This window comes from Bactrocera dorsalis, chromosome 2, assembly GCF_023373825.1.
Source record: "Bactrocera dorsalis isolate Fly_Bdor chromosome 2, ASM2337382v1, whole genome shotgun sequence".
Classification (NCBI taxonomy): Eukaryota; Metazoa; Arthropoda; class Insecta; order Diptera; family Tephritidae; genus Bactrocera; species Bactrocera dorsalis.
Genome location: NC_064304.1, coordinates 40,404,175 through 40,425,953, shown reverse-complemented (window position 1 = coordinate 40,425,953; position 21,779 = coordinate 40,404,175). Strand labels below are relative to the sequence as shown.

General features: G+C 32.0%; 1 protein-coding gene across 15 annotated transcripts in view; it reads right to left on the bottom strand.

Annotated features, from left to right (window-relative positions):
- Positions 1–703: 703 nt before the first annotated feature.
- LOC105224603 (STE20-like serine/threonine-protein kinase) overlaps positions 704–21,779 on the bottom strand; it is a 132,806-nt gene continuing 111,730 nt past the window's right edge. For all 15 annotated transcript variants that reach the window (XM_049447320.1, XM_049447325.1, XM_049447316.1 and 12 more), the window contains 2 exons: positions 5,873–10,145; positions 704–5,803 (listed from right to left, as the gene is read on the bottom strand). In XM_049447320.1, the coding sequence (XP_049303277.1) occupies positions 5,749–5,803; positions 5,873–10,145 (4,328 nt within the window). In that variant the 3' untranslated portion in view covers positions 704–5,748. The remainder of the gene's footprint in view (positions 5,804–5,872; positions 10,146–21,779) is intronic.

Genomic DNA, 21,779 nt, shown 5'->3' with positions numbered 1-21,779 from the left:
AGAAATGTCACAAAGATCTACTCGTAATCATTCTTTTCCCATCCATCGCATATCTTAGCAGATGCTCACCAAAAGCGCGATCTTTTATACGAGGCTGTTATCTTTTTTTCATTGGAGGTGAAAGAGAAATTCCCCAAACTCAACGGAGCAAAAATTAAAGTGGGGCTATTTCTAGGCCCACAAATACGGCAACAGAGAAAAACTGAATGATCAGGAAGAACTTGCTGGAAATGTTTTATAAAAGTTGTCCAATATTTTCAAGAAAACCATAAATCGGAAAATTACGAAGGCTTAATAAAGAACATATACTGCCCCATTAAGCTTCGGATTGTATTTAAAAACACGAAGGCCGGAGAAACAAAACGAAAAGTTTCATCAGGAAAGCTCTATAATGAAGAAGCATTAACAATGCAAATAGAGCGCAGGAATGCTCTAAAATTATGGTTAGAGACTTGAAAAAGACCTTCAAGAAGCCAAATATTACCAATATTATTGTACTATATTTAACAGTTATTTTCTAAAAGAGGCTGATGTTTGTACCTATTAAAAAAATATATTTGTAATTTGATGTCATACGGCAATTTCTGACGTCTAAGTTTTTTACATTCATACTTATTTAAAAGGAGTTTTCATGCAAAAAGTTAAAAGTTTGCTATGCAGTGAAATTAGCATATTTCCTTTCCTTTTTATTGAAACAAAAAAGTTCAAATGAAAGTAACAAAAATGTATTTATTTTTTTATTAAATAAATTGCTTCTTGTACTCGTATTTCCATAAATGAGAAATAACGCAACAGTTCTATGTATGTATATACGTATATGGAAGTCTAATAGTACATTTGCTCATACAGATTTTCTAAATGTTTTAATAAGTACTCTTCTGCAGTTACAAGCAGGGGTGTTTTTCAATATAACTGCTAATTACAAAAGTATTTAATTCTGTAATTTTACATAGTTGTTATTTATTTATGAAACTATTTATTTCTATTGTGTGTCTACATTGCTTATGTTGCTAATTTTAACAGTTTGAAATTGGTTCTAATGAATTTTTATTTTCCCACAAAAAAAAAAAATGTTTGTTTTCGTGTTTCGCCATTCACTTCATTCTTATTTATTTATTGGAGAATAAAAATAAAGTTTTTTTTTTTTGAAAAATTCTCTAAACAATATGCACTATGGGTAAATAGTAGCTGTTTTTGTAATTCAAATAAACAACTGTGCGCATTTTTTAGATTTTTATTACTAAGTAAATATAATTTTATTTTTATTTATTTATTTGTTTTTTATATTTAAATTTATTTTTTTTATTTAATTTTTTTTTATTTGTTTTTGATTCAATGAACTTGGCAAATGTTTAATCTTGAATTCTAGTTAACTCTTCAAATCCATGCATCTGCTATTGCTAAATACATATTCAATTAACTATTTCTTAAACTGTATAATTTTTTTTTCTTTTTTTTTTAATTTTTTATACTTTCAACTTATTTAGTTTTTATATCTAGGCTTAACTACATTTTCGCTAAACAAGTAGCTACGTTTTTCATTCATGCCGTGCCTTTAAGTACGCAGACAGTTCAAATCTAATAAATTTCTCTACAATTCCATTGTTAAAGTCTATCAGCCTGTTTTGAGTTCATACGTATTTGTTGCATTCGTTTCGAAAATTCGCTATGCGTATTCGCTGTCACTAAAGAGGGTATTCACACCACATACAAGTCTTACACAATTACACTAACAGTGTGTCCGCCTACCAATATGTTTCGTTAATTTACGCTATTAGATATAATAGCATTAACATTTCTATGATTTAACAATTTTCTAATTTCGAAAATAATTTTTGTATTAAATTTCTTAATTAAATTTGAGTGCAGGTTTACAAACATACACATTTATTTCGTTTTGTGTTTTTATTTACCTTTGGGATTATAGTTCTTTTATTACTTTTGTGTTTGTGCTCGTTCTAAAAAATCAGTTCTTTTCATAATTCACAAAAAATTCCATTTACGCCCACTTTTATTCGGTTATGGCTGTGCAACCACTTTTTCCCGTTATGTTAAATAAATGTTCTGATGACAGTGTCACCAGTGAGAAATTGGTGTACATAAAGTTAGTCAAACTACATAAATTTCGTATTCGATATACATATGCACATATGTGAAAGTTTCTAATTTCGAAAGGAACCAAAAAAAATTGCTTCTTCGAAGTGGTATTTAACAAGTTTGTTTTAATCTAAGCCTGCAGGTAACTGAGATTTACATTCCTTTTAAAAATTAAGTGGATCAGCAAAAAATGTGTGACTTTTTAGAAGCTTTCACACGTTGGACTATGGAAGCTTTTTTTCGAAAACTAAAGGCATATAGTTTCACTGTAGATTTTAAATAAAATAATTACAGCAATTTTGTGTTGTTTTTAAAAGCTTTCATGAGATTTCAAAAGCTTTTATTAAAGTTAAGATATATAAAACGAAATCATAACAAAATATTTATAGATTTTTTTCTGAATTTTTGTGAGCTCTCATCTCTTTTCACAAAAAATATAAACCCTTTTTTGGTTACTTAAAAACGGTATACAAGAAGATATTAAATTAAAATATATGAAATCAAATCGTAACGTAGTGATTACAGATGTCTTTCTAATTTCGTGAGAGCTTTCACCTCTTTTCAAAAACTATAGTTCCTATGGTATTTAAAAAGCCCTTCCAAAGCTTAAAAAAGCTATAAAACAAGATATTATTGCATTTTTGTGTTGTTTTTAAAAGCTTTCATGAAATTTCAAAAACTTTCATTAAAATTAAAATATGTAAAGTCAAATTATCGCATAATGATTATAATTTCTTTCTAACTTTTTGCGAGCTTTCACCTATTTTCACAAAACTGTGCACCCTGTTTTACTTTGGTATTTCAAAAGCACTTGTAAAACTTAAAAAATGTAGAAAAAAAGATATTTTTGCAGTTTCTTTAACTTTTAAGAGCTTTCAGGCATGTTTTTGGCAGCGAATGTCTTTTTCCGATGTCACTTATTGTACCCTTATATTAAACCTGTATTTTAAAAACAATTTCAATGTAAGCTTCAATTGATTACGATATTTTCACAGTCATTTCATACAAGCGGTAATTGGAAATTAATGTAACAAAATATATTAATATCGTTGATAACGTAAAAGCATTCACATTTTTTAAAGTTTGAGCTTTTAAAGCTTTTACTATTTGTTAAGAGTGGTTTGAAGTGGTAATTAGAAATTAAAACCATACTTTGATTTGTTACTTAAAAGCTTTCACTATTTTTTCGAAGCTTTTAGCGCTTTTACAATTTTTAAATTTTCAATAATCAATTTTTGGTAGTTTGTTTCTTCAACAGCGGAAAGATTAATGAAATTGTTTACGAAACCTTCAACTTGAATTTTTCGAAAGCTTTCATTTATTATAAAATGTTTGGCACCAGTTTGCGAAAGGTACATTTTTGTTGAGTAATTAAAATAAATTAATGCAAGCTTTCATGTTTTGTTAAAAACATTTACAAACACCGAAATTTGTTTTATTTATTTAGCTTTCACGTTTTTCTCAATTTTCTTACTACTTTTTATCGTAAACTTTTCACTTTTTATTGAAATCTTTGTGAGGCGCTTACACATTTTAAAAGCATATTTCAAATACAAAACTTTCATAAATGCACACTCTTTTCTGACATCTCAAGCCGTTAAATATAAGTAAAAGCTCTCTCTCGCTATCTCTCTCTCTCTCTTTCTTCAAATCATGCAACACTCTAACAATATTTATGCCAAGTTCTTCAACATTACATAACTTTTATTTAATAATTCATAGTTGTTTAAACACTGAAATTATTTTCCAAATAAAAAAGGCACATTTTAAAGGTTCTATGAGATAATAAAAACCAAAAAGCTTTTGATATTTCAATTCAAATTGTATTATTGTTCTTTTAAGTCAGTCATTATTAATATAGTATGTAGCTGCTTATAATTCATATCGTAATCATAATTAGTCTATTAATTTAATAAATATAGTTATTAATCGCTTTCGTTACTACTTAATTTCTCTAAAGATTTCTAAATGTATGATTCACACCGAAATCTTCGCGGTTGCATAACTCTTTGCTGGAAGCTCAATGCGGTGAGACAAAATAATGACAATTGTTTTGGCAACTCACTAATTCCATTATTTGTACTACTAACTGGGAGCTTTTATTGAACTTTCGATCATCAGCCAGATAATTGCTCTCAACTGACATGCAAACCAATATACAATATTTTTGGAGCCTAATAATTAGATTTTTAGGGTAGATAGAGTGTTTTTTATACTTTTCTTTTTTCGAAGTTTAATTATTTAAAATATTTCTAACGGCAATCTAGTTTTTCCACACATTTCGTTACTATAATCTTACCTGACTTCGTAACCTAAGAGAACATACTTTTCGAGACCGACTTGCCAATTTCTACGCTAATCTAAAAGTTGAGAATATAATGTGGACTTCTCAGTGAAATTGAGCGAAGCTCTCAAATTGCGAATAGTCCCAAAATTATGTATATTTCGATATGGCCATTAACCTTTTTATTCGATAAAGTTGATAGAGACAATTCTGTTTTTAATCGTTTATAATGAATTCCAAAATTTGAAATCAGCTGACGATAAATATTTTAATATTTTTTTTTTTTTAATTGAGCTCAATTATCCGTTAAATCGAACTTAATCGACTGTTAATTGAGACAATTACATTTTATTCGTTTATAATCAATAATATTTCGTTGAAAATAAACTAAAATTTCGAATCATTTAATGATAAAATCTTTATGTATATTTAGTAAATTGAGCTCCATTACTTCCTTAATTAAGCAAACCTTGAAAATTAGTCAATTAAGTAACCCAAATAGTGATCATATTGTAGAGTGGTCGAAGATGACTAGAACTAAATGACTTAAAGTGTGGTACAGATGAGAACACCCTAGCAGCCTGCTCTCCCCAAATGACGCAAAGCCCCAAAATTGCATCCATGGAAATACGAGTTCATTAACACTTTAATTGAGAATAATGTTTGATTCATACTTTTGGTGAAACATGTCGTGCACATTAATGAATTATTTTAGAACGCTTTGATGCAGCTTCGTATTTAAGAAGACAGCGTTCAGTAACTCAGCAAACACAACCTTCCAACACTATACTCTCGATACCATTAAGCTTCATATGTTGCTTCAGATTAAAGCCGAAAGACGCCAAAGAATAACCTTAAATTAACAGCTGCACATATTGTACTCATACTTTGTATTTACATCACTACAATTCCTTTCTTCGTCCAGCTGAACTGGTTTATCAAAGTCTTCAACTCGCTACATTCTCAAATTCTACCCTAACTATATTTACTCCAAAAAGGGTCCATTTATAATGGCTTTTCTTAGCTCTCATGAACCATGTGTGAACTCTGTCTACATTTGTACCTCCATGTGGACCTATATACACATCTATCGATCGGTGTGAATCAGACTTAAGTAAGTGTACGCTACCATATATGTACATACCTACATACTGTATGTATATTTGGTAATTAAATTAGTTTCTTAGTAAACACTATTTGTCGTAGTAGAATTAAAACTTATTTCTAATTCGCGTTGTGCATTCCTGCAGTTTCTTGTCGCCACTAGCCCTTGAGGACGCCGACGACGAAGCGGTATGCGTGCTGCTGCCACGATTCCGTTTCGAGTAATAGCAGAAGATACAGAAGCCATTCTGCGGTGTTGTACATCAAATGTTTGTTGGACTGCGTGTGGCCGATGAAGTTCGATAACGTGAACTCGATCTAAAAGAGGTTAGAAAATTTAAAAATATTGATGGCGTGTCACAATTTTAGGTAAGTGCAACAACTAGCCTCGAAATGCTTGAAGTGTAGTCCCGTACTGGCGTGCGTGCTTCTCGTCTGAAACTACTACTGACACCGGTCGACGGAGGAGTGGTTGTAGGATCGAGCAATGACATGGTGCGATGATCGTAGGCGCGTATAGGTCGCCGACCCACCGTCGCGTAACCGTCCAAAGTGGAATTGGTGAGTGTAGCACCACTGGGCAGAGTGCCATTGAATGTATATGAGGAACGTCGTTTCGGGCTGTAGGTATTGTAGTAGGTACTGCCGACGCCTGTACCAGCGCCAATACTGGTGCCTACACCCATACTCAAGCCACCAGTCGCCGAAGAGCCTTTGCTCTCGTAAGGACTTGAACTGGCAGATGACTTATAGCGTATTGGCACGCCACTACTTAATGACATATAATCGCTGTCGGCAGTGGAGCCATAGCGTTTGCTGATCAATGATGGTGATGTGGTAGGCCGTATATCGTTGAGGCTCTTACGCGGCTTTGTGATGTTGGTGGCATAGTCGAGCGGTGCTTTGTAGATGGGTGGTTTCAATTCAGTGCCAACCGGACTTAACTTCAACGGTCTGAAGAACTCTTGTGTAATGTCTGGTGATTTGGCGCGTTCATTGGTGTTTACTTTAGTGCTAGAACGCGCTTTTACGGCGGCCTGTTGCTCACGATAGTAGTCGCGCACTGCACTCGGTCCAACAATGCTACTCGTGCGCTTAGGTTTCTTATCGTTAAAGCGGCAATAGAAACTGCGACGTTTGATGCGATCAATTACGCTCTCATTTGGATCGGAGCTTTCACCACGTGTCGGTGATGAGAGCTGCGATGCACGTGAGAGACGCGATACAGTTGGCGAAGGTGAAGCGTGTAGCATGTAGTTATCTTCCGAACACACAGACCAGTTATCGAAATAGAGCTCAGGCTCTTCAGTTGGCGATAGGAACGTCGAAGTTGAGGCACAATCATCTTGATAACTGCGCGAGTCGGATGAGTAATTGGCAATGTTCTCAGTAGATGGAGTTAGTAAATGATTGCGATTTATCTCGTGTGTGGACGAGGTGCGATAACCTGATGTTTGCGAGGTCTGCATTGATGAATTATTATTAGTCATATACGAGTTATTATTATTAGTGGCATTATCCATGGATTGCTGGCTGGAGCTGTTATTTGACGAACTGTTCACGGCACCCGGGTAAGGTGGCAGATTCGAGTAGATGCCGTTACCGTTCATGTAGGTCGTTTTTATGTTGTTGCGATTCGTTGTAGTATTATTATCAATTTTATCCAATTTGGTAAGGTCCAACATGAGTCCCTTGCGTTTGTCCTTATTGCCCTGTGTCAGTTCTTTGCTCGACAATACGACATCTTTTTCATCGCGGCTGCTCTTGGATTTCTGTAGCGCTACGGCGTCCTGTAAACATTCGGCGCATTGTTTTTCTTCTGTGTTAACTCTAGGCGTCGGTGCAATTTCACAGCTACATGTGGCAGTGATCTCTGGTTTCCGTCCGGAGCCTAAGTTGGCGGCAATGGCGGCTGAAATGCTACTGGAACGATGACACTCGCCCGTGTTCTGGTAGATGGGCGACGGCGATGTTTCGCGTATCTGACGTTCAATATTGCTGGTAGAACGCGTGCTTTGTACTCGCCGCTCTGCGCCATTTGCTTCCTTATCATTGCGTTTAAAAAGACCTAATACGCGGTTAACTGCATTCTTATTAAACGTACCCGGCATATCCTCTACACTGACGGCGCGCTTTATGTAGTTTGTTTCGGTTGCGGGACGTGACCGTGGTACGGAGCGCTCACGTAATGAACGGATTACTGCGTCAATTCTCGAGCGCTTATCCGACTTTGCTGGTTTCTCCTTCATTTCACCTTCCGTACCAGGTGGCTTAACGGCTGTATTGTTTTCAACGGCAGTCTTTGCATAAGTGCCATCTAGAGATTTCTTCTTTTTAAGTAAGGTGGATTTATCCTTTACTTTGTCTGGTGATGAACTATCTGGCGACTTTTTCTTTACCACCGCACCGTTTGCCGAAGAAGCGGGACTGGAGGTTGCGCTTTTCTTTTCTTTGCTCATAGCAGAATCGCGTAGTTTTTCGAATTTCTGTCCAATAGCATAGAGCAGGCCTTTGCTCGGTTTCTTTTCGGGAGATTTTTCTTTAACGATGGGACTTGACTCCTTAGAATTTTCGGCTGGCGTAGTCGTTGTGGACGTTGTTGCTGGCGTCGGAGTTGTGGGTGTGACTGGCAGTGGTTGTGCTAACTTTGATTTTTTAGAAACTTTCACGATTTTCTTAACTGTTGTTGGTTTAGTGTCACTCGAAGATGAAGTTTCTACAGTGCCTCTTGATGTTGGCGTCTGTGGCTCGAATTTCTCTTCAACAGCTAGTGGTGGCGTTGAGTTTCTCACCCTGCCTTCGGCTATTGTTGGGATTGCGGCGCCGCTACGCGTAACTTTTCTCGATTCTTTGGGGGGTGTTAGCTTAGATGCTGGGTAACTTTTGGGTCGTATCAGTCGGCTTTCACGCGTAGCCTGGGAGTTGGACACCTCTAAACTTGAATCTGCAGTCATTTCTGGTATAGTGCTTGGCTTATTAGGTAACTTGGGTGTCAAAGTGCTTGGCTCTTTAGTTGGATACGACTTAGGTCGCTTAAGCTTAGATTCTCTTCTAGACTGCTCTATTTCTGCTGGTGTGAGTGTATTATCCTCTGTTGTACTCGAATTAGCGGCGGCAGCTTCGTTTAGTGTCGTCTTTGTGGTTTCAGTCTTTCTCACGATCTTTTTCACTTTCTTCACTACAGATGTAGTGACGGTCGCATCCGCATCTGTACTAGATTCCGTTGTATTGGACTTATCTTTAGGTTTTATTTTTTTAATTTTCTTTATTGTAGATGAGGACTCTTTCTCCTCAATTTCCGCACGACTGCCTGGCCCCTCGACTACCGACTTTGTGGTCGTCTCCGAAGAACGCTCTACCGAAATCTCTCTTGGCAGCGCCGATCTTAGCTGCTGCTGCTGTTGATCTTGCTGCGTTCGTGTAGCTGACAGTAATTGTAACTCTTCCAAAATCTTATCAGCCAGCTCATTCTTACGTAACTCCTCAGTAAACTCACGTGGACGCGACAAACTACGTCGGTTGTGCCTAATTGTTTCCTGAGATGAACTGCTAGCCGGCTGATATTCTGAATAGATTTCCATGCTTTTATTACGCACATGTTTCGGTTCCATTTTCAGTGGTATACCCGAGCTCTCCGCATTGGGTAAGCTATTTTTACGTGACATTGCGTCTTCCGCATCAAAACTACTGTAATTACAGCGCTCTCTACTAGGCTCACGTGATCTTTCTCGTATTTCACGCAACACACTTTGAGTTTCACGTTCACGCTGTTTCTTTTCACGTTGAAATGGATTCTCATCGAGTGGTTCGTCGAAAAAGTCTGGTCGCAAAAATCGTGAGATACGTTTCTGCGAAGAGCGTCTACGCAATGAGCTGCTACCACCGTCTGCTGATGTAATAGGCGGCGATAAACAACCACTTGGTGGACGCCCTTGCGCAGAACTGACTGTTTCACGTGGAATACCTAAAGTGCTATAACGTTTTTGCGGCGATATGGAACCGCTTTCGGTAGACGAATCTTTAGGCGCCGTTTTATTAAGATATGGTGAGTAGTATTTGTAGCGATCATTGATGTCAGTTGTATAGGTAGAGCACATCGATTTACCATAATCATCGCGACAAACACTGCTGCTGCGGCTTTTTGAAACCACATCGCTTGACGAAGGGATACTCGATTCGTAATCGTAACGCGTACGACTGAGACTCCGTCGATATACGGGATCATAGTGCCGACGTTCGCTGCTATCTGTGCTACGTTTGCTCGTTGTGCTGCTGCTAGCGGTCTCCTCCGCGACGTTTTCTTTAAGATCCTGCCCAGCACCGGTGTGTAACACACCACGTCCGCCGCTCTGACTGCGCTTATAAACTCTAACCGGCGCAGTTTGTGTACCGCCTTGCATACTCAACGTGCGTGACAATTTGCGCGCCTGTGTTGGCGGCAATTTGGCCAGTAGTTGCTCTTGGAAGCATTTCGGTAGACCGGGTGTGATGCTGGATAGTGTTTCTAGATCCTTCTTGCTCAAACGTAGACGCGAGAGATCTAAGTCAGCCAAATCGAGTGGCTCATCCGTGGCTAGGGCTGGCGTTGCCTGACCGTCAACTGTGCTACTAGGTTCGGCGATAGTGGCCGGACGGCCAATTTTGGTTGCCCCCTTTGTACCTGAAATATAAATAAATGCGTTAATAGGCAAAAAGGCGCGACGGATAAACACTAAGAAGACTTCATTTGATTCGATGTAAAATTGATATCCGTATACTTAAAACTGATTGCAAAAAAAAGCTCAAAATGTACTTACCGGTTAGCTTGATGCTTGTATTAAGGAACGACAATTGTTATCTGATTCTTCTTCACTTGCTTGCTTCATGTATTGAATAATATATTTATATTAACCTCAGGCATAAACTTAAAATGAGAGTAAAATAATTCATACTCAAACGGAACTTGCTAATCTCATTCTGTTCTTGGGGTTCGGAGGGTGTTTATGTACACCTATTCAGTAGACGAATTGATTCGTCATTATTTTCAATACATCGCTTCGCCTATATGTCCAAAGTATAAGTTTAGTGCATTTTCCTTGCAACTGTGTTTAGGCATAAGACCTGTTAGTTTCGTTTTTCAGAAATGTTTTGAAAGTAAACTCATTTTCACTCATTACTCATTTCTCCCCAGTTTCTGCTAGATTTTATATCACTTTTTCTCTCTTTCTCTCATGTTATGTTCTTCTGATTTTTAAAGAGCTTATTTTCATACTCTGGAAACGGTGAACACGCAGAAGAAAACGCCGGAGGTCCTTAAAATAATGTATGTACTTATATATAAGAGACTATGAGGACGACCTGAGTTGATATCAATCTGCGCCAGATCAACATCTACGTAGGCAGTCATGCAAAGATCAAGGCAGCAACCTCGTATTGTATATCAGTCAGAATTGTCTTCGGAAGCAGGACAGCAGTGAAAAGTGGCGGCAGAAGCAAGCAACTTCACTGCTATTGGGTGCGTGGCCACAAAGGCATCGAGAGCAATGAAATATTGAACGAGATTGCCAAGAATGGTGTACGGATAGCACCCAAAAACGGAATCAACATTGGAAAACTCATGCAGTGTCTATACAACGATCTAGACAGAAGCACAGTAAAGAAAATAAAAATCCAATGGAACGAGATACATAGGCGTAAAACTTTAAAAGTCATGTGCAAAACGGTAGATCGGAAGTGTACCAAATTCCAATTGGCACTCGATAGAAGAGACTGTAGGAACATGATGGGAATACTAACTGGTCGCTGTCTAGTAGCGACACACGTACGCAGGATAGGACTGACAGATCGGGAAGACTGCAGGAAATGTTTAGAGCAGAGCAACAGAAAACAACTTAGTTTGTCGAAATTCGAGTTAAGCGGAGGCATCCGAAGGGATGACTACTTCTCATGGCCCTAGTAACTGAACTCCTTATGTTATCGCAAAGACCGAAAACTAGTCTATGTCTATGCGTGGCTTATTGGCCTACCAGACTAACCTACCTAATTTAACTCAATTTCAAAAAACTAACACCGATTGCCTTAATATATTAAACTTACCTCTTTTTCAGATTTTCGACACACATTGCCATATGGAACAAACATTCTCGGTTTGCTGGGTATATTAAAATTTCTTTGTCGAGCAATGCAACCAAAAGAATGTCTTTCAAAATCAGAAAGCTGAGCATATTTATGGCTCTTGCAGCAACGCATTAACACTTCAAGGTCACATAGCAACAACGGAACAACAAAAACTTACACTGTTAACAGCTACAAACATATTCAGTTGCAAAACACAAATTGCGGGAACGGGAAGCAAGTGCAGGAATCGGGTTTGGGGCTTCAAACACATGCTTGGGCCAACAAGTGTTAAATATTAATAAAGGTAAAAGTACAAATAAATGCATGAGAATAGCCTAATTACGAATATAAAGTAAAAACAAAATTAAAGAAAAATTAAAAAAAGATCAAAATTAATAAAATAAATAATAAAATTAAAAAAAATAAACGATGAAATACAAAAACAAAAACTAAAAAATACTAAAAAAATCGAATTGAAAAAAACTTAAAAAAATAATAATAAAAATACAAGAAAAAAATCAAATAAAAAAATAATAAATTGCAAATGATAATAAAAAAAATTAATTAAAATAAAACGAAAAAATAAAAATTTATAATTAAATAATAATTAATTATTAATTATTTAATATTACTTTAAAATGAGTATTAAAAAAAAAACTAATAATAAAACTGAAAGAAAAATAATAGTAATTAATAAATCGTTTTTCTTTTATAAAATAATAATAATAATTTAAAATAAAATAATAAAAAATCGAATTGAAAAAAAGCTTTAAAAAATATTAATAAAAATACAAGAAAAAACCAATTAAAACAAAACGAAAAGATAAATATTTAATTATATTGTTTTTATTCTATAATATTACTTTAAAATTAATAATAAAATTGAAAAGAAAAAATATAATAAAAAAATAATTAAAAGAATTTTAATTTAAATAAAAATATGGGAAACAAAATTTAAAAAATTAAACTTTAAAATTTTTCTTTTAATAATACTTTAAAATGAGTAATTAACAAAATAATAATAGTAAAACTAAAAGAAAAATATTATTAATTAATAAATTGTTTTTTTTTTGTTTTAATAATTAAAAAATTTAAAAATTAAATTTATAATTAACAAATTCTTTTTTCTTTTTCTTTTAATACTACTTTGAAATGAATAATAAAATTAAAAAAAAGATATATAATAAAATAATTAAAGCGAGAAAATTAAAATAAAAAAATTTAATGAAACAAAATTTAAATTTAATTTATTTAAATAATTTGTCAATAAAAAAAATTATAATTAGCAAATTGTTTTTTTTTTTTCTTTTAATACTACTTAATAATAAAATTAAAAGAAAAATGATAATAATTTTAAAAGATATGAAATTTTTAAAAATAATATAAAACAATATTGTAATTAAAAAATAAGAATTTAATTAAAAGAAATGAAAATTAAAATAAAAAAAATAATTATTATAAAAATTAAAAATAATAATGTAAAATTAAAATAAAAATAAAAAAAATTTAGAAAAAAATTAATTACACAAAAATTAAATTAATGGAAGGAATAGTAAGATTAAAAAAAGTTCTAATAATTAAAAAATATAAATTTTTTGTTTTAATCAAAGTAAAAATAATTTTAAAAAATTCAAATTATAAAAATTTAAATGTAAAAAATATTTAAATAAATAAAAAAATACTATTAAAATAAATTAAAAAATATTTAAATAAAAAAATAATAATATTGAAAATAAAAAACTAAAATTCATTGAAATGAAATGTTTAAATAAAATTAAAATAAAACGAAAAGTTGAATATTTATAATTAACAAATTGTTTTTTTTCTTTTAATATTAGTTTCACAATTTTATTGTTTTTGCTTGTTTAAATCACACGTACTAGATAATATAAAAATATATATAAAAATAAAGCATATTAGGTATATGGTATATAAAGTATTATGGATTGTGTTTGTTATGTCTTTTGTTTGATTGTTTCTGTTATTTTTTTTAATATACAGTTACAGTTATTTATTTGTTTTCATACTCAATTAAATTGTTTAAGGCGTAATTATATAACATTAGCAAAAGGATAGAGAAAATATATGTAAGAGCATCGCCTCTTCAATAACTCGCTGGTAGCCGCTTTAACGTTGCTTGTGTGGAATTACAAGCGTCTATGTGTAGGTGTAAGCATTTTAAGGTATTCTTGATTTATTGCGAATTTATTGCATGATGCATGTGTATACATTTATGCTTGATTGTGCTGTCATTTGCTTAACAACATGCTGATTAATGAGTGCCTGCGTCTTTTTTTCGGGCTTACACTTTTATACCAATACTAATTCAATTACATACATACATACAAACAATAGAAAATGTATGCATACATCGCAAATATGTTTGTGTTTGTGAAAGAAGCGCAAAAAATATTACTTTTTTCGGCAAATATTTTTTTAGGTTATCTTTAACTGCATAGTATTGATTGGTAAATTATTAACGCTTTGCGGGTTTTAAAATTTTAGTTCAAATATTCACTGCAAAAAAGGTAGAAAATAATAAATTAATTAAAGTAAAATAAGGGAAAAAATCGATCACTGATTTAACTGAGGCCACAAGGAAAAACAAATATGTGTAAATATGTAAGATTCTTGTTAAAATTGAAGCAGGAAACAGAAACGTGAAAAGTTAACTTTATCGCCAAACGAAATTTCTTGTGGATGAACACATTCGGAACTTCTATGACACTATGCTCCAGAAATAGCGTCTTCGGCAGCTCTGCACGTTACACGTTATCCACTCGAGTAAGTGTGGTGCGAAACCCATCCAATGTTGCTCGGTTCCGCTTTGACAGCTGTCAAAAAGACAAAACTTCGAAAAAGATATTGTCTCATTGAAAACCACACGTCTGAAAAATACCTGCTATCTGTTTCTCTCAATAATGATCTACCAGTATTTCGATTGTATAAAAACTGGCTTATATAGCCCAAAACTTAAATATTAAATTGTAAAACATTTCAATACTTTTTTTGTTTTTTTTTGTTTTTTTTTTTTAATTAATAAAAAATTAGTTTCCTTGTTTTCCTTGTAGCCACAGTCATATGGTTAGTTGAAGGTAAAATAAAAGTAGGAAATAATAAGTAAATTTATGTACATAAATCATAAAATCATTTGTATAAAATTATAAAATGTTTACTTAATTTATAGAAATGATACTTCTACATTTACGTATAAAAAATATCAGGAAATAAGTGGGTGTTGTGTAGTTATAAATTTAAACAGGTTGTAACCTCTTTATTTACACCTCTTTACTTCTATGGAAAAGGGGTTAAAGCTGGGATTAAACTGTACCAACTGAATGATTCAGAAAGCGTGGTAAAGCTGTTAAGCAATACTCCTTTCGACGGAGGCCATTGGGTCTCTACAATACAGGACATCATCGGACCTTTCAGCAAGACTCTGTTCCAGCACACAAGACTGAAAGTGGCTTAAACGGAATATTCTTGGATTTATAGTGGCAAATGATTGGCTCTCAGGAAGTCTTGATTTGAATCCACTGGATTTTTTCTTTTAGTTTTCTTTTTTTTATTGTTGATAACCATTTATATTTGACGATGAATTTCTTCGATGAAAACGCTCAACTTAATCAACAAATTTATGAGACCATTTTTTAGATCATTAAATTCCCTACTACGAGTATACTCTGAGTTTTGCAATTCAAAACTATTTGTTCTCCAATATGCTATACAATTCATTAGCAGAAAGAACTTGCCTTAAAATAATAACTATCAAATTAGTCATTAATACCTTTACAAGGTAATGTTTACGAAAAAATCGTAAATGACCCTTGGTAGAACTTTTAATTTCCTACAAAATCTATGAAATGATATATTTTTCAATCGGTCGAAAGTGAGATTTGATTTGTTCTATCTTATAATTATAAAAAAATGCAAAACTGTAAGGCAGAGTACCTTCGCGTAACATTTGAGAGCTCATACTTGCAGAGATTTTCTTAGCGGTGTCTAAAAATCTATTTTCCAAAGTACAAAACGAATTTGATTAAGCTAGCTGTTAGTTCGGTTCGTCACTATCCAAGTTACTACGTAGGTTGCCTTTTATATTTCGGGATTTGGCAACACTAGTATTGCAATCTGGAAACAAACAATTTTATCGTAAATTTGGACATTTTTGATGTTATACAAGTACATATTCAGAAACCAAAAAACAAAAGATGAAATTAAATCTCTGAGACTTTATTTTTTACAACTTTTAGCGTGGATTAAGTCAGTAACAGATCATCGACGAACTTAATTCAATTATTGGTAATGAAGCTCCATCAAGAACCAGGATTTATCGATGAATTAAATCGAAGTGATAGATCACTCCAAGACGGTTTTCATCTTCGTTCAAAGGTCTTTCAAAATCAGTTGTTGTTCCGATGACCAAGGTTGCTGTGCGTAAACTAATATTGCAAGATCGTCTTGTGACCTATGGTGATATCGAGACAGCTATGAGCCTAGCATATGTATATTCAATGTCGCTTGAATATTTGACTGTAAAATTTTTTTTTCACGTGGGATCCTACACAATTTGTTGATCACTCAAAAAACGCAAGTGTGCATGGGTCGGGAGAAGGGTTAAAAAATACTATAGCGGTGCTTTGAAACATTTCTATCGCGACAGATGGTGAAACATGGTTTTAAGCGTATGAGCCCGAAAGTAAAGAGCAGTCAAATGTGTGGATATTTAAAGACGAGACGAGTTCTCAAGCATCGACTGCAATAATTTCATTTTTGTGCATTCAAACCATCATATCCACCGTGACTGGCCAACGAGTGACTTATTTTTATTCCTGTTAGTAAAATATATACTAAGAGGTCAACGTTTCTCATTACCGAAAGAGGCGGTTACTACGTTTAGAACGCTTGTTTTGGAGACATCTCTGTCATATGGGCAAAAGTTCTTCGAACTTTAGTTCAAACGATTGCGAAAGTGTATCGATTTTAATTGCAAATATTTTGAAAAACAATTAAGCGAATTTCGATGATTCAAACTTCCTTTTGTTCTCGAATTCTGACATATAAAAGACGACCTACGTACATTGTGACAAAAAAGTAACCGGAAATTGTAATTAAATTCCCAGTATAAATGATATTTCAAACAATGTATGTATTTTGCAAGTGTGCCTTAATTACTACAGCAAATTTGAGTGCGATCTGGCAGCCAGTTTGTTTACAGCAGTCGGTACACTTCAGTATTGCGCTGTGATGTTTACAATCGAACAAAGAATTTCTCCCACATTTTGTGTTTCTAACTAAATTTCGTGTACGAATTCATTACGAATGTTGCAAATGGCTTACGGTGATTCAAAATATATTTATCAAAAAGACAAGCCCACGAGTGGTACAACGCCTTCAAAGATGGTCGAGAGATGTTGAAGACATGACTCGTTCTGGCTGACCTTCGGCCTCTTCAACTGATGAAAAAATTTAAAACATCTCCCTAGAGTTCGTTTGAATGATTCTAGTGAATATTTTTGGTATGAAACACGTTCTCACTCAACTCGTCTCGACAAAGCTGATTTTTTTCCAAAAAGTATACCTTGAACAGGTCTCTTTGGACATGCTTGGCTTATGAGTTTGACATGCAAACAGGTCAACAATCATCGTAATGGAGGGAAAAAACGAGCTGAAACCAAAATAAAACACGCCAAAGTCGTTCAAAAATCAGGGTGTTGCTCATTGCTTTTTTTCGAGATTCGTGGTTTGGTGCATTAGGAGTTTGTTCAGACAGACGGTCAATAAGGAGTTCTGTTTGGCCGCATTGAGGCGTTTGCGTGAGCACATCCATCGAATACGGAGGACAATTTATGGATGGACACGATGATAATGCACCATGGCAGCGAACCCCGTTTGTGATCGAATTTAAAGCCAAAAACACAATGAATACCATCGATCAACTACCGTATTCACCAGAAGCGGCTACGTATGAGTTTTTCTTGTTTCCTAAACTGAAATTGCCGCTCCGTGGAACTCGTTTTCAATCGATGGAAGATATAAAACAAAATTCGCTGAAGGAGCTGAAAGCCATTCCAAAAAGTGCTTGCGAAAAGTGTATTACATCTGGTGGGGGTTATTTTGAAGGCGACAAAGTAAGTAATTGAGGAATAATTAAATATTTGCGTTTTATTTACAATTTCTGGGTACTTTTTTCTCGCTATGTATGATGAGTCGAAGAATTATAATAATTGCTTAAAAACTTGCCGAATGTAAATGAATGGAGCTGTTATTGCTTAATACCTGTACATGTGTGTGGACAAAAAAACTAAAATATTTTATAGGAAATATTAGGTGGCAGCGGATTAAAAATAAAAGGTTTAAGTGACTCTTTGAGCTATGCCGGAATATTATTTATTGAAAGAGCATAAAAAGCATAAAAAGAAATTAAAAAAGTTTTATATCAAACAATTTTCAAAGTTGGGCACTTAAACCTTATTGCTGCGAGTATTACAGTTATATATGGAAACTTTTGGTTGTATGTAAGTAAGTATGTATGTATGCATGTATGTTTCATGAAATCTAAATAATTGTTAAGCTTACGAGTTAAAAACGCCACATTTATCAAAAGTTTGTTTATTAAAAAGAAAAATGAATGTTAAAACCAAAAATTTTAATTCACTCTACACACTCAATACTACAAAATTTATGAGTATATGATGTATCTATATTATATTAAAGGTAATAGTTATAAAAAAAAACACTTTTATTAAAATTATTTAAAGCCAAATTGTTTAATGCTATGCTGTTAGTGTTGTTGTGTGGTTTAATTTAGGTAGTTGCTGTCTTTTCTGTTTTCATTATTGCATGTTAATGTTGTTGGCTACACTTTCGTGTTGGATGGCTTGGACGCCGTTGCCGTTATGGTGGCGGTGTTGGCTGATTGCGTCTTTTCAATTAATGGTTTAATGTTACGAATATTGTTGATGCCGCTGAGATTGCCGATGCCAATGCCGGGATCGCTACTGGTTTTTGTTTGCGTTATAATTTTCGTTTGTTGTTTTTGTTGATGGTTTGGTTTTTGTGGTATTGTGGTAGTACTGATTGTGGTGGTAGTACAGATATTGGTTTTAGTTTTTGGCATTATGGTAGTAGTTGTGGTAGTTGTTGTTGTATTAGGAAAGCTGCGTTTACTATTAAGTAGCGCATGCGCTTTAGGTATACGCAAACCCACTGCAAACAATAATAAAAAACAAAAACACAAATGTAAATATAAAAACAAAAGGAGAATGACAAATCAAATAATTAGTAGAAAAAGGGAAAGCGGGCGTTAATAAAATTATTTATTATTATTATTTAGCAAAAAAAAATGTTTTTTTTCGGTAATTATGAAAAATTAAAAGTATTAAAAATTAAAATTATTAAAAATTCAAATTATTGAAAACTCATGTATCTTTTATATTAGTTTTGTTGTTTTACATTTTAATTTTATTTTGGGGGAAAAAACTTCACTAACGGTAAATAGCACGCATTAGTATTAGCAATAAATTGATTTAGCTTGCTTAGTAAAATAAAATATACGTTTGTCACACAATCGCGTAGTACAAAAAAAAACTTAAGAAACTAGTAAAATGTATTGAAATTGAAAAAAACGCACAATTTCAAGCAAATGTATGAGCTATGTATGCACAAAGTTGAACAATTAGTATTGAACATAATTAATCATATTATTAATATTATAATAACATCATACAAAATAGTCGTATTCAAAGTTTTGGACATTTTTTCTAACTTTTTAAATAGTGATTTTATATAAATCATTATATACCAGCTTCGATACGCTCAAATACAATTTGTAATTGTCAATTCGTCTCATTTATTTTCAGCTTAACAATTTGTAAATTATGCAAAAATACTTAATATGCCACATTGACAGTCTTCATGCGGCAAGCAATGACACAGAAACAAGTTGAAGATAAAAGATTTATGCTGTTTTCGGATTATTCAAAAATTTTGAGTTCAAAATAATTTGCTTACAAAAAAAACAATAATTATGTATATGCTTCGCAAATAGTTTTTGGTATATGTACGCGTAGCAACAAACTGCATTAAAATATGTATAAAGGTACATATATATATAAATATAATTGAATTTTCAAAAAAGCCCAGAACTCAGAAATTTGTTTTGTTATATGTCTATTTCGTTTAAAATTTGTATTAGCGTGTGTTGTTGTTGTTGTTGTTTGTGCTTTTAATGCATGAGATGATAAATGTTTCTATAAATTCCATGTAATTTAGTATTAAAAACAGCAAGTTTACAAAAAATGTTTCAATGAAAAGTTAAAATTAAAAAAAAAATAATAATTTTGTTAGTATCAATTATAAATTGTTGGTGGCTAACTTTTTACAGCACATTGCATAAGTATTTATAGCAAAATATATATAAAGTATAAAAAATTAGTTTTGCGTTTTGAAATTTCAAAAATAATTTTTAGCAAATTGCGCACTTTCGAACAAACATAAAATTTATAGAAACAATTTTTAATTTGTTTATAAGTTTTTACAGAACGTTAGCTTATTATTTTTATATTTAGTGGCTAAGTCGGTATTTTGGGTTAGCATTTCGGAATTTAAAAATATTGTTTTGGAAAATTTTACAAAAAACTTTTTAGTATGAATAAAGTTACACAAAGCAGCAAATTTTCCGCTTTTAAACATTTTCAAATTTTAAATTATTTTTTCGTATTACTTAAAGAGTCGCAGTTTAGTTTGGAAAACGTTTCTTGCCTTTTAAGTTAAGTTTCAACACACAATAAGTAACTAGAGTAAATTTTCAAATAATTGTAACAACAATGACGCAAAAAAATTAATAAATTTGTAAAATAATTTTATTAAAAGTTACTCAAAACTGGGTCTAAATTGATTTTAAAATTTCTTTGACGCTTATCGGCTGAAGCTGACTTTTGAAATATTTTGATTTTAATTTTTTAATATTTTAGAATTTTTACAATTTATTAATATTACAATTTATTAATTTTTATTATTATTAATTTTTTTTTTTGAAGATCTTTTTTGAAAATATGAATGTTTGTTTTTTTAATTTGCTGCCATTAAATATTTTATTTAATACCAAAACAATTTCTTTTTTCTTATTGAAAATAACAATTTTTTAATAAAAATATTTTTTTATTCAATTTAAACTTGACCAAAACATAATACGAAATTTTAAATCAAAATAAGTTATTTAATTTTTTTTAATAAAAGGTTTTTAATGATCTAATATCAAATTACTATTTTCCTAAATTGGTAACATAATTTTTTTGTTTTTCAATATATCAAAATTCAAAAACATTTATTTTTTTTGATATCGAAACAATTTTTTTTTAGTTTTTCACTATGTAACATAGTATAATTTTAATTAAATTATTTGGTCCAAATATTAGTTTTAAATTACTTTAAATTGATGATTATTATTATTTTTCTTTGATATTTCTCTAATTAAGCCAACTTTTGAAACATTTTGGTGTGGAATTTTGAAAATTTAAATAAGATATAATTTATTTATTCTAATTTTTTCCCGGAAATGTTGTCTTCAAAAAAATACTTTTTAAATTAACAAATGTGAGCAGAATTTTCAAAATGAAATATTTCGAATTTTCAAAAAAAAACTTTTGAAATTAGTTTTGAAAAAGAAAAATTTAGCATTATTTAAAAAAAATCAAAATATTTTAAATTTTGAATAAACAGTTTTCAAAATGAAATATATTGAATTTTCAAAAAAATATTTTTTTAAATTAGATTTTGAAAAATGAAAATTTACCGTTATTTAAAAAAAATCAAAAAAATTTAAATTTTGCAAAAACATTCTTTCGAAAAAATAGTTTTTGAAATTACAAAAGTCAGCATAACTTTTAAAACAAAGTATTTCGAAATTTTCATTAAAAAAAACTTTACAAAAATTAGTCTTTGAAATAATAATTTTTACCATTATTTTCAAAAAATTTCAAAAATTTTAAATTTTGAATAAAAAATCTTTCGCAAAAACAATATTTGAAATAACAAATTTCAGTACACATGTAAGTGATGTCGTTAATTAAAAGAAAATAGTATGTTTTCCGAAAAAAATTAAAGCAAATTAATCATATTTTAAATAATTTTTAAAATCATTATAAATCATTATTTCAGAATTTTTTTATTTTGATTTTTTTTGTTAAATTTGGTA